The 14203-nt window shown below is 39.6% G+C and overlaps 1 protein-coding gene across 1 annotated transcript in view; it reads left to right on the forward strand.

The window, feature by feature from the left end:
• Positions 1–14203, forward strand: part of CYBB (cytochrome b-245 beta chain) — a 43795-nt gene that overhangs the window by 16922 nt on the left and 12670 nt on the right. The window contains exons 5-8 of the mRNA XM_081276824.1: positions 2208–2353; positions 4600–4790; positions 8141–8267; positions 11265–11357. Coding sequence (XP_081132950.1) covers positions 2208–2353; positions 4600–4790; positions 8141–8267; positions 11265–11357 — 557 coding nt within the window. The remainder of the gene's footprint in view (positions 1–2207; positions 2354–4599; positions 4791–8140; positions 8268–11264; positions 11358–14203) is intronic.

Raw genomic sequence — 14203 nt, forward strand, 5'->3', positions numbered from 1 at the left:
CCTACAGAATTGCCTGGTTATACATGTTGATTTTTTTTTATAGTAAACCTATGGGAATATTAGCTCATAAATTGAGAATCCCTTAAGAAAGCACTTATCAGCTAAGCATTTCATTGTTGTTATTTTATTATCATATGTATATATATATATATGATATATGTGTGTACATACATTACATGTTGTTGTTATTATAATTATTAAGGTGGTAGTGGTACAAGACAGGATGTGCCTAGGACCTTATACAATCTCCATTAATTCATTTAGTAAATAATTCATGTGCCAGGCAGTAGACATGTACTGAACAAACCAGGCTTTTACTCTGCCCTTAAGTTTATCCCTGAGTAAAAGAGGCTTAGTTTATAGGCATTGGACTGGGTTCCTCTTTTCCTACCAGATCACACAGGCTTTTTGAGTCGTAGCAAATGAAATCTTTCAAAAGAAATTTCTGAGCCAGGTGCAGTGGCACACGCACACCTGTAATTACAGCAGCTCAGGAGGCTGAGGTGGGAGGATCTCGAGTTCAAAGCCAGTCTCAGCAAAAGTGAGGTGCTAAGCAACTCAGTGAGACCCTGTCTCTAAATAAAATACAAATAGGGCTGGGGATGTGGCTCAGAGGGCCCCTGAGTTCAATCCCACGTATGCCCCTGCCCCCCCCCCCAAAAAAAGGAATGTCTGCCAAAATCCTGTTACAAAGATTGGGAGTCAAATTGGTAAGAAAATAGGTTTCATTCAAAGCCAGCTTTGAGGGATTGGTGACCCTGGGCAAGGTTTTATAGCAGTCTATACTCCAGTCTCCTCATCTGTGAGAGGAGCTGTTATTAAGTGCATCTACATCAACAGGTCAGGGTAAGGATTAAGTCATCATAATGCACCTATAACAGTGTTTGGCATCTGGTAGATGCTGTGTAAGTGAAATAAAGAAATGCAATTTGTTTTTTTTCCTTAAGAGGTTCATACTGCTGGCCATTGGTTTGTACCAAAGCACTCACATTTGTCATCTCTCTCTGGAGGTAATTATGGAGTCAGGTGAATGGGCCAGCTATTAGGCATATATAAAGAACTCTCTTGTTTGAGCACAAATATATTAAGGAGGGAGAGAGAATGAGGGCATATCTAACCCTCTCAGAGACTGAGGCTATTTTGTAGTGTCACAGGAGAAGACGTGCCTGAGAAGAAGGGTATGAGCAGTGTCCAGAGAGAAGGGAGAACCCGACCCCCGACTAGTGGGGTTCTTGGCATACATAATAGAAAAGAATTTTAGCACGTGCCAGTCAGAGGCATAGACAGGTTTATTTAAGAAAATAGATGCACATTCAAGGGATAATGGGGGCCATCTCAAGGAGGAGATGCATTTTGGGGGCTCCCAGCTCTGCTTTAAAGGAAACTTGGAGAGGGGCGGGTATGGAAAGGTATGTAGGAATGATATCAGTCCAGTGATCTCAGGATGGGTTCTTGTGGTCTGGTCAATCTCTGTATCCTTAGGCTAATGTGATCTTTGTTATCTGATCAATAGATAACTCTGGAAAGTACCCTAAGTTATAGGTTCCTCATTATATCATATATCTCTCTTTGCTTAATCTAATTATTGGAAGGGTTGATTATCAGTGTACAGGTAGATTTACAGATTTCTCAGGAAGGTGGAAGTAGCAGGCCTGGAAAAGTATGTGGAACTCTGAATTAAAATTCTATATTCTTGTCCTTCCTTTATATCTCCTTTCTATCTCTCATTTCCTCTATCCTACCTCAGTAGATTCTCAGAAATTGATTGAATCTTTAGGAGTATGTAGCTCAACACCTTTATTTTACAAATGAGGAAACCAAGATCAGAGAGGTTAAGTGATTTCTCCATAACCACAAAGCAGAAAGGAGCTTACCCACTATTAATGGTATTAACCATTAGCACCCTGGGGAAAGAGGCTAGGCTATACTGCTTGCTTATTGCTCCACAAAAATTGAGAATCAAATTGGCAGGAAAATAGCCAGTTTTGAAGGAAGGAATTTCATACTTCATAAGGAGTCTGTTTCACCTCTAGAATAGCTTTGCCTCTCTGGGTTATGAAGAGTCAGTTCTTGTTTATTAGCATCCTAGGCCACCTCTGTGTCTCTGTGACTTATCATAGAGTCAGAGGCTATGGCCAGAAACCCAGATCATACTACATTTGTGCAAATGCCTCACCCTCTTTGTTTTTCTTCTCTGCCCTCTTTAGCAATCCATACCATTGCACATCTGTTCAATGTGGAGTGGTGTGTGAATGCCCGAGTCAAGAACTCCGACCCTTATTCAATAGCACTCTCTGAAATTGGAGACAAAGAGGGTGAAAATTATCTCAATTTTGCTCGAGAAAAAATTAAGGTAAGCCTCTCTTTTCCTGATTTAGATGTCCCCTAAGCTGTTAAAACAGGATTTCATTGAGTGAAGAACTCAGCTTGGCTGGAACAATAGCATCTCAAAATATAAATAAAGAAATCAATAGAAAGGGCTGGGGGTGTGGCTCAGTGGTTAAACATCCCTGGGTTCAATTCCTTGTAACAAAAGCAAAAATAAAAATAAAAAAAGAACCCATAGAGGGCAAATCCTGCTTGGATTAATTTGCAGACCCCCACCCCAGATTACTATTCCTCCAGATTACTATTCCCTATCCCAGATGTTGGTGTTCTACAAAGTACTTTCGTGAATTAGGGAGCACCCTGGCCTAAGTGTTACCATCAGGCCAGCCACTGGCAGACTGTTGACAGTGATCTTTTGTTCTTTTTTAACCTACAGCATCTGAGGGGTGGCCTGTGTCTGCTGCTTTGCATTCCTTGGTACACTAAGAGTTAGTTCAGTGCTTTCTTTCTTTTTAAAAAAAATATCTTTTTTTTACATTTATGTGGTGCTGAGGATCAAACCCAGTGCCTTGTGCATGCCAGGCAAGTGCTCTACCACTGAGCCACAACCCCAGCCCAAGTTCAGTATTTTCTTGGGCAGCCATGAGGGTATCCAGAGGCAAGGACTTCTCCTGTCCAAGGAGATGTCAAAGCTTATTAGAGAAGCTCCAAGCCAATTTCATATGCCCAATGGCTTGGGAAGATGGCTAAATCTCATAACTATGCATTAAATTTCAAACATGTTTTTTTTTCTGTTCAGAAAAGATCACAAGAGAAGACATTTAATTTTGCTCAAATTCATATCCTCAAAGTGACATGAGAGAAAAATTGCCTGATCTTCTTAGGGACAGAATTAAACAGCATCAAACAAAACAAATTCTTTTCCTATGATATCTTGAATAATTATTCTTTTAATTGTTCATTGTTTGCCCAGTAATAATAAGGGCCACAAAATGAACACAGTGGTGAGCTGACACTGCCACACTCTGACCAGATCTCCTTGAGTCACCTGTACTGTACCTGTGCTTCCTTGGAGTGTGTTCAATGACCTGTACCTGGGTTTCCTTCTGCAAAAACTGCCCTGGGACTACTAGCATCCCTTTGCCCAAAAGTTCAGACATCTGAAAGGGCCTGGTTGGTTACCTCTCCCTGGGTAGCCCTTGGCCAACAACTGATGAGAGAAGACCACAGTAGTCCAGCTTCTTCAGGATAAACTCCAAGGTGTAACTTCCTCCAGAGTTCCCCTGCGGGATCAAGCTGAAGCTTTCCCCCGTGAAACTTGTTCTGAGACCATCCCCTTGCTTAGCTTTTTGTTTTATCTTGTTCTGTTCTTCGTTCCCTTTACAGTTTCCCTTGAGGTCCATTCTTCATAATGAATTCTTTTATTTATTTATTTTTTGATACCAAGAATTGAACCCAGGGACACTTAACCACTGAGCCACATTCCCAGCCCTTTTTATACTTTATTTAGAGACAGGGTCTGGCTAAGTTGCTTAGGGCCTCGCTAAATTGCTGAGACTTGCTTTGAACTCAAGACTCTCCTGCCTCAGCCTCCCAGAGTCGCAGGGATTACAGGGGTGCACCACTGCACCTGGCTATAATGAATTCTTGCTCATGGATCCTCATCTCAGGGTCTACTTCTGGAGAATCCAGCCTAAGATGTATTTATAAGTCTATAAGCACTGTGGCCTTTTCCAAATAAAAGGGAGAAAGACCTTCAGAAAGTTCTAGGTCATCTTTTAGTCAATGATTTATTTTATATTCCCTTAAAACTGTCTAAGCTGGGTACAGTGGTGTGTCTGTAATCCCAGTGGCTCAGAAGCCTGAGACAGGAGGATTGTGAGTTCAAAACCAGTCTCAGCAATTGAGCAAGGCCCTAAGCAACTTAGTGAGACCCTGTCTCTAAATAAAATACAAAATCGGGCTGGGGATGTGGCTCAATGATTAAGCGTCCCTGGGTTTAATCCCTGGTATCAATTCATATTTTCTATGATTCCCCAACCATGTAAGTTTCCTTTAAAATTTAGAGATATCTATTCTGTGTCTACATGTTTCTGTGAGGGGTGATTAGTATTATCCAAAAGGGTGGGGGGAGATGAAAACACCTATTGTCCTGTATACTGGACACTTTGTGAATGGGCAGTCTTGCATCTGAGAGCCTACACTAATGTGTGTGTGTATGTGTGTGTGTGTGTGTGTGTGTGTGTGTGTGTGTGTGTGCATATTTTACAGAACCCTGAAGGAGGCCTGTATGTGGCTGTGACTCGCTTGGCAGGCATCACTGGAATTGTCATAACACTGTGTCTTATCTTAATTATCACCTCCTCTACCAAAACCATCCGGAGATCTTACTTTGAAGTGTTTTGGTACACACACCATCTCTTTGTGATTTTCTTCATTGGTCTTGCCATCCATGGAGCTGAGTAAGTTTTAATTCCAAAGCCAAGGACTTTATGTCATTCAATTTCCAGGTGTGGTGCCCTACTAGACATGGTGACTTCCTTACTTATGTGTGGTCAGCCTGTCTGCAGAGGTCAGTTCAATAGAAATCAGTTAGCACACTTGTAGTTTCTTACACACAACTAGTTGCTATTTACAGTGCAGGTATTTATAGCAAGCTTGAAAAATACAACCAAGTCTGAGTATTTTTGCTAGTGTATAAAACATATTGAACCAGATGAGGTGGTGCTTGCCTATAATCCTAGAGACTCCAGAAGCTGAGGTAGGAGGATTGCAAGTTCAAGGTCAGCCTCAGCAATTTAGGAAGGCTCTAAGCACCTTAGCTAGACCCTGTCTCAAAATAAAAAATAAAAAGGGCTGGGGTGTGACTCAGTGGTTAAGCACCCCTAGGTTCAATCCTCAGTACCAAAACCAAAATCAAAACAAAAACACAACAACAAAAATACACAAATAAACAAACAAAAAACATATTGAGAGCACTGGTATGGTCTATAGTATTGTCTCCTGTGGCTCAATCACTAGTGAATTAGAAAAACTCCCAAGGCAGAGAGGTTAACGATGTGCTAGTTGAACAGGTTTGTTGTAGTTCATTGGGTTTTGATTTAAGCCAACCATTATTTCTTGGTTGCCTACTGCATATGAGGACCTATCTCAGGTACTGTGGGGAGTATTAGTCAGAAAAATCTGTGGTTCTTACCTTCTAACATTCTAATATAATAAAGGTAGCAGTGAACTTCTATTGAACATTTGTTCTCTATCAGGCTCTATGCTAAGAATTTGGCATGAAATGTTTCTTTTAATCCCCCCCAAATGAATAATTGTTCTCACTATCCCCATTTCTGGGGAATGGTAATTGTAGACAAGGAATCTGAGGATCAAAAAGATAAATTTTTGCTAGCTACTCTTCTGTTAGGAGATATATATATATATATATATATATATATATATATATATATATATATATATATATATATATTCAAAACACTTAACACCAAAAAAAAACCCAATTAATAAACAGACATTTTTCAAAAGAAAAAAGAAAAAATACAAATTAGGGAAATGCAAATCAAAACTACACTGAGATTTTAATCTCATATCAGTCAGAATGGCTGTCATCAAGAGTACAAATAGTAATAAATATTGAAGAGGATATAGAGAAAAGGGAACTCTTTAACACTGTTGGTGAGACTGTAAATTGGTACAACCATTATGGAAGTCAGTGTGGAGGTTGCTCAAAAGACTAGGCATGGAACCACCATAGGACCTAGCTATATGCTCTTTGGTATTTGTCTAAAAGAACTAAAGTCATCATACTCTCGTGATGCATGCATACCCATGTTTATTGCAACACAATTCACAATAGCCAAAATATGGAAACAGCCTAGGTGTCCATCAATGGATGAATGGACACAGAAAATGTGGTATAGGTACACAATTGAGTTTTATTCATCCATTAAGAAAAAATGAAATTGTCATTTGCAGGAAAATGGATAGAACTGGAAGCCTTTATTTTAAACAAAATAAGCCAAATTCCAAAGGTCCAGGGTCACATGTTTGCTCTCCTATGTGGAAGCTAGAGAGGAAAAAGGAAAACAAAGGTGAAGGGCAGGGATCTCATGAAAATCAAAGGGAGAGCAGTAGAGGAAAGGTATCAAAAGGGGGGGAGTGGGGAGGGAGGGGGAAGTGCTGGGGAGGGGTGTGGGCCAAGTTATATTGCTATACTCTGTGCTTGTGTGAATCCCATCATTTTATACAACTAAAAATGCACCAATAAAAAATGTGGAAGCAGAAAAAAAAATATGTAGGCCAGGCCACCTTGGCTGGTAAATGGCCTAGAATAATAGCGGCTTAAAGGGAACTGTGATGAACACCCTCATGGAGATACAGAGCTTGCTCGGGAGGAACCCTCTTTAATACCAGGCTTCCTTTTCTACTGTTTCACGCCACCTGCTCGCCAAGGCAGGCCCAGGGAAGTTCCCTGGTGGCTACAGAGTTCCAGGAAAGTAGGAGTGGGGGAGGTAGATACTCAAACAGTCTGCCCAGAGCCAAGTCAGTCTAGCTGTGGCCAAGATGTAAGTGTGAAAAGGGGAAGGGTGGGGAGAAGCACCCTTGAGCAACCTCTGCATGCATTCTTAACCCACTTCCTCACTCTGATCCTTGATAAACTCTTTCTAAGCACTGAGAAATCCATAGAACAAAAAATAAAGCAGAACAAAACAAAACAAAAAACCTCTCAACTCTCCAAAGACAATTGAATATTAATTTATTTATTTTGGTACTGGGGATGGAACCCAGGGGCTTAACCACTGAGCCACATATTTTTGATTTTGAGACAGAGCCTTGCTAAATTGCTTAGGCCCTCACTAAATTGCTTAAGGCCTCTCTAAGATGCAGGAGCTGGTCATGAACTTGCAATCCTCCTACCTTAGCCTCCCAAGCTGCTGGGATTACAGGCAGTTACATGATTTTTGTACCCACAAATAAAGTACTTCTGCTAAGTCTCAGGGCCACTATGTATGACTGAATAGGTTGTCCACTACACAAGGGTGCCCAACCAAAGAGAGGCAAGGTAGCTGGCTAATCCCTTTGCCTGCAGGACTGCCCTCACAGAAGGGGAGCCTTTTTTCTAATATACACAAAGGCACTGTTTAGGCTAGTAGCCACCCTGTAGATTTGAAGTTTTTTGGTTTCTATTTTTTGTGAATGAAAATAATCTCAAGGAAGAAGAACATATTCTCCCCTTAAGAAAACTCATATTGATGATCCAAGATCTGCTCTCTACGGTAAATGCAGATATTCTTTGTGCCATTGAACACTTTTTTCCCCATTGCTTAGGATCACATATTTTGCTGTTATGTGGTGGTGTATGACTTAATCCCAGAGACTTGGGAGGCTGAGGAAGAAGAATCACAAGTTCAAGGACAGTCTCAGCAATTTAGCAAGACCCTATCTCAAAATAAAAAATTAAAAGGGCTCGGGATGTGACTCAGTAGTAGAGCATGCCTGGGTTCAATACATAATGTAAAAAAAAAGAGGAAAAATTGCGTATTTTCTTTCTTCTAATCTATTTCAGGGGTGATGAGAAGATACAGCTTTTAAGTAAAAACTACAGGACCCATGTTAGGGGTACTTAAAATATGCAGAATATCTGGCTGGGGACATATTCATTGCCTAGTGCAAGTGGGGCCCTGGCTTCAATCCCCAGCACTGAAAGAAATAAAAAAGAAAAAAACCCCTCAAAACCCAGAATTAAAAAACACAGATAGCTTAATTTCTTGCTACTAAATGAATTAGTTGCATGTTTTTCTTCTAGACGGATTGTACGTGGAGAGACTGACAAGAGTTTGAATTACACTGGGCGAAATTCATGTAAAGACAATATCACACAGTGGGGAAAACCAGGCTGCCCAGTTCCGGACTTCGCTGGGAATCCTCCTATGGTATGTACAATTCATTGTTGCTATCAAAGTTTTATTATTGTCAGTCTTTAAACTATGTCTAAGATGTGCACAAATGTCATAGAGTTGTCTGTTACAAATGTCACAGAACTTCTAGGATGTCAAATCTAGTTTTCTCTACTATATTTATTGGCTAGAATTCTTTCTTGAAAGAATTTTTTTTGCATTGATCTGTTATCAATGTCCTGAAAGAAAACTTGGCAAAGCAGTGTTTTAAAATTGTTGTTTGGTGCCATGCACCTGGTGGGGCACACCTATAATCCCAGAGATTTAGAAGGCTGAGGTAGGAGGATCACCAGGTTCAAGACCAGTCTCAATATCTTAGTAAGGCCCTAAACAACATAGCAAGACCCTGTTTCAAAATAAAAAATAAAAAGGCCTGGGGATGTGGCTCAGTGGTTAAGGGCCCTGGGTTTAATTCCCAGTACCAAAAACAAAGAAACAAAAAAAGATTATGGGTTCAAGAAGTTCCATCTCTTTTCTTTTGGATGTGAAGACCACAAAAACAGCAGTTAGTGCTTTTCACAAGGACTGTTAAGAATTCCATCCTGAGCTGATAAATCCCTTATAAGCAGCTAGAGGCCTCTTCAGATACCAGGAAATAAGACTTTCTATAAGGCTTTCAGAACTGGGAAGAAAATTGATGATGTGACACCCTGCAATGCCTTTAGGGATTAGGAGGTCCAGTCTTTCAGGCCTGAAGGAGGCTGGAAAACTAGGTTCACACAAACACCCAATGGCACCATGTGACAGAGCAAGAGTGTGGTACTGGTGACTGAGCGTAAAAAATACTTCCTTTTCATATAAGGAGTTCTGAAGGGCTCCTCTTCGTGTTTCCTCAAAATCTCTGCTCCATAAAGTGAGACGAGGGACTTGTAATTTTTATATCTTTCCCCTCATTGGCAGACAGTATACTTTATTGGTTCTTGTGCTAGCCATTTATTATGGTTTGGATATGAGGTGTTGTCCCAGTGCTCCTGTGTTAATGCAGAATCATGAGATGGAATGATTAGATTATGAGAGCTGCAACCTAATCCCTCTGTTCTACTTTGAATGGACTGACAGGGTGGTAACTGTAGGTGCGGGGGTGGGGTGTGACAGGAGGAGGTGGGTCATGGGGTGTGTCTGGAATGGTTCCTTTTCCCTGTGGCCCCTACTCTCTCCTCTTTCTGCTTCCTGACCACCACGAGGTGAACAGCTTCCCTCTGCCATACCCTTCTGCCATGATGTTCTGTAGCAATGGACTTGGTTGACCACATACTAAACCTCTGGAACCTTGAGCCCAAATAAACTTTCCCTCTTACAAGTTGTTCTTGTCAGATATTATGGTCACAGTGGCAAAAAGTTGATTAAAACACCATTGCTATAAAACTGGACAAGAATCATCATTTGTACAAGGGATTCTGGATAGGATTATTATTCTTTTCTTATACACAGTATGACAAAAAAGCATATTTTGCATCCCATTTTCTCCCTTTTTCCTACTCTCTTAGCATAGGAATACCCTTCCCCCAGATGCAGCATGCTATGAAGTCTTATCCTTGAGCATCTTTGTTCATTAACAAAACACATCAGTGCACTGCCCACACCACATTCAAACATCAATAGAAAGGATAAAAAGGGAACCATATTGCCAGACTTCTTGGGGGCTGGGGAAGGCACATTTCCTCGATGACAGCTAGAGTCATAGTACTACTATCTTAGCAGACATCTGCTTCAAAGGAGCTTCTGGTTTCTGGGGCTATTAGAAGCAATGCCCAAACCTGGTTCCACTCAATGGCACCCCGTGTTGGCACCCAAGAAATAGATGGATGACTCAAGACTGTTTTAAATACCTGTCTCATGAAAATGAAGACTAGCAGCAGAACATTCCTGACCTCTGGTGCAAATATTGTCCAACTTTGTCTGAAGATGGGAACATGCTCTCACCTGGAACAAATTTTCATAAGCAAATAATTTAATGGAAGATCATATATGAAGCTATTGGAGGGGGTGCATTCCCTGATTTTTTTTTCCTCTTTGAAATCCATTCTGGAAAGTCATAATTCAGATGATATTGCATTCTAAAATTTTTTGCTACTTTACTAAACTGGGAATCCAAGTAGCTGAGTCTCAGGGTAGATCTGCTTGGCCTAAATGTTTTTATATAGCCAACAATACTATAGAATAATTCCAGTATACTGAAACACTGCATAATCTGACCAGAAAGGTATTTAGAGAATTCTAGAAACCTTTGGGTTTGTTCCTATTCAGCAAGTGCATTGCACAGCTCCTAGTTTATCAGGATATTGAAGCAACAGCTAATTTCTTGCACAAAATTTGTCATCTTGCAAAAGATTATTCCCTAACTACATGGCTGAGAGAAAGCAATTGCACTGTTGCATAAAAATATTGGGTTGTTGAAATGTTACCCTTTAGAGAAATGTTAATTCTGATACCAGCCTTGCTTTACTGTAGGGTTATTGCAACTGCAATTGTGACACTGAGAAGGAAGGAGGAAATCTCATTCTTGTGGGTAGTTCCTCCTTAGAAAGTTTCATTCTATAGATACATTTCTCCAATGTGGCTAAGGAGATTTTTTTTTGTACCTGGGATTGAACCCACAGGCGCTTTACCACTGAGCCACATCCCCAGCCATTTTTAGGTTTTTTTTTTTTTTTTTTTTTTTTTTTTTGAGACAGCATCTTGCTAAGTTGCTGAGTGGGGCCTTGAACTTTCCATCCTCCTGACTCAGTTTCCTGAGTAGCTGGGATTGTGGGCATGCACCACCAAGTCTGGAGAGAATATTCATTTTTACAGGTTCAACAGTTTATCAAAACTTCAGATATTTTTCATACATTCTGCTGTAGAGATTTATTTATCCTACGTTTAGCCAATCCTAGGAAGATTAATCTGACTTGTAAATTTTTTTCTCTCTCTGAATCTTTTATTAGCTTTATTCTTTCACATATCTCATTTTCATTTTTGCTCTGATTACAGACTTGGAAATGGATAGTGGGTCCCATGTTCCTGTATCTCTGTGAGCGGTTGGTCCGGTTTTGGCGATCTCAGCAGAAGGTTGTCATCACCAAGGTATTGGTTGGGTTAAGAATTACTAGTACTCAGTGTCTGATTATATTGGACAATTCTACCCAAGTTCCTTATGTCTCTCTCTATGAGTTATCTTTTGCCCAGTTCGTTTTGCCCCAGTTTCTTCTGATGAATTTAAAGCAGAGAAGAAACCTATAGTTTATTTCAGTGTACTTAGCCCATTCATCAAATGGTTGGGCCTTTAACTGGAGACACTAGAAGATGCATTATTTGGGTAGTTAAAAATGAAGAATGAAATGAAGTGAGTCTTAAAATTTTCAGATACTAAAAGAACTAAGGAACCAAGGGTAGGTCTGACTGAGGCTGAAATAATTTCTTGGGTCATTTTTGCCTCTTCTGTGCTTTATATGTAATTACAGAATATCAAAGTGCCCAAAGTCTCAAGCAAGTTAGTAATTAATTAAGCTGCACTTTAAATCTGGTCTCCTAACCCCAAGCCCCCACAAACTCTTCTATGGGTTTTTTCCCCATAGATAAACATTCAGCTAACTAAATATAAATGGAAACTCCTTGTTACAATTTCCAGAAACATTACACAGATCATTCTTATCAAATGAAATTTAGTTCAACTCAACAAGTATTTACCAAAGGCCTGCTATGGGGTCATCTTTGCAAAACATACACATTCCTTCTGTCCTTTGTCCAAACTTTTTTCATTTGATGTCTATGAAGGGTCATAGTAAAGCTAATCCTGTTGGCATTGGAAGTCTCGCAATATAGGAAACCAAACAGTTCTCCTTTTTTGCTATTTATATTGTATTATAAGAAAAACCCCATAGATCAGCAAAAGAAGCCACAAAATGTCCCTTACTGGACAAAACTGAGTGAACCTGACAAATATGTCTCTTAACCATCCTTGCAAGGAAAACTTGTTTTCCTGTAAAGAAAATTGATATTCATTTTCTTCTCAGACCAACAAATACAAGAAACAAGGTGTTATCTCAAAATACTCCAATGAGAATGCTGTCCACTAGTGTATCTTACTTAGTTAAATCCTATTTGTGCCTGTGATGGCAAAATTGCAATATGGCAAAAAAAATTTTCTTCACACAAAATGATGACATGGCAAACAATTTTCAACATAATTTTCTGGATTTGAAATGATTCTTTCCAACTCTGTATTTCGAAGCAGAAGGGAAATTGGATACAACTATATCATATAAGATGTATTTAAATCACAAGCTTTGGAAATGTTTGACAATTCTTTGTGTGGTATTGGGGACAAAATCTAGGGCCACACATGCTAAACACATGCTTTACCACTAAGCTATGCCTCCAGCCAACTTTTTGGGGGGAATGGCATGGGTACTGGGGATTGAACCCAGGGACACTCTACCACAGAACCACATTCCCAGCCCTTCAAAAAAAGTTTTATTTAAATTTTCATTTTGAGACAGGGTCTTGCTAAGTTACCCAGGCTGGCCTTGACTCCGTGATCCTCCTGCCTCAGCCTCCTGAGTTACTGGGATTACAGGCATGTGCCACCACACCTGGGCCAACCAACAATTTTTATTAAAAGAATTTCCTACTCTCCCACAACTCTCTACCCATGAAAAGAAAAGCCCAGAAATATCAGACAACATTAAAAACTTACTATTTTGTTTCCATTGATTTTACTTTCCTTTGATGACCCTTGATTTATCTTTAGTTGTATAGTATGAAGTTCTTTTAGGTATTTTAGGAATCATGAAAGAAACAGTATATTACTCTTTATTTTTTTAATTCTTATTTTATTTTTAAGTGACACGTAATTGTACATATTTAGAAGGTAAAATGTATTGTTTTGATACATTATACTTTGTGTAATGATCAAATCAGTGTAATTAGAATATACTTCACTTCAAACATATATCATTTTATTGTGGTGAGAAAATTCAAAATCCTCTCTTCTAGTTGGGCATGGTGACACATGACTGTAATATCAGCCACTCAGAAGGCTGAGGCAAGAAGATCTCAAGTTTAAGGCCAGACTGGGCAAATTAGTGAGGCCCTAAGCAAATTAGTGAGACTCTGTCTCAAAATAAAAAAAAATAAAAAGGGTTGGGAGTATGTAGTTCAGTGATAGAGTACCCTGGGTTCAATCCCTATTTACACACACACACACACACAAACACACACACACACAGAGAGAGAAAAAAGAAAAATTCTCTCTTTTAGCAATTTGAAATGTATATTATTGTTACTCATGGTCACCATCAGAACTTATTTGTGCTTTTTTGTTTGTTTGTAGTACTAGAGATGAAACCCAGGGGAACTCTACCATTGAGCTACATCTCCAGCACTTTTATTTTATTTTGAGACAGGGTGGGTTTTGCTAAACTACTGAAACTGGGCTCAAACTTGCAGTTATCTTGCCTCAGCTTCCCAAGTCACTGGGATTACAGGCTTGCACACTGTGTCTGGCCTTATTTCTCCTCTCTGTGATTTAGTATCTGTTAACCAACCTTTGCCCATTTCTCCCTCCCCACTACTTACTCCATCCTCTGGTACCCACCATTCTACTCTCAACTTGTACGAGATCAAGAGATCAACTTTTTTAGATTCTACATATGCATGAAATCATGTGGTATTTGTCTTTCTGTGTTTAGCTTATTTCACTTAACATAATATCCTCTAGATTCATCCATGTTGTTATAAATGACAGGATTTTCTCCTTTATATGGCTGAATAGGTTTCCATTGTATGTATGTACCATGTTTTCTTTATCCATTCATCTGTTGATGGACACTTAGGTTGATTCCGTATTTTGGCTATTGGGAGTAGTGCTGCAATGAACATGGGAGTGTAGATAGGTCTTTGACAAAAAACAGCATGTTACTTTCTGCATG

Source organism: Spermophilus citellus (assembly GCF_964194105.1).
Source record: "Spermophilus citellus genome assembly, chromosome: X".
In the NCBI taxonomy this organism is placed as follows: domain Eukaryota; kingdom Metazoa; phylum Chordata; class Mammalia; order Rodentia; family Sciuridae; genus Spermophilus; species Spermophilus citellus.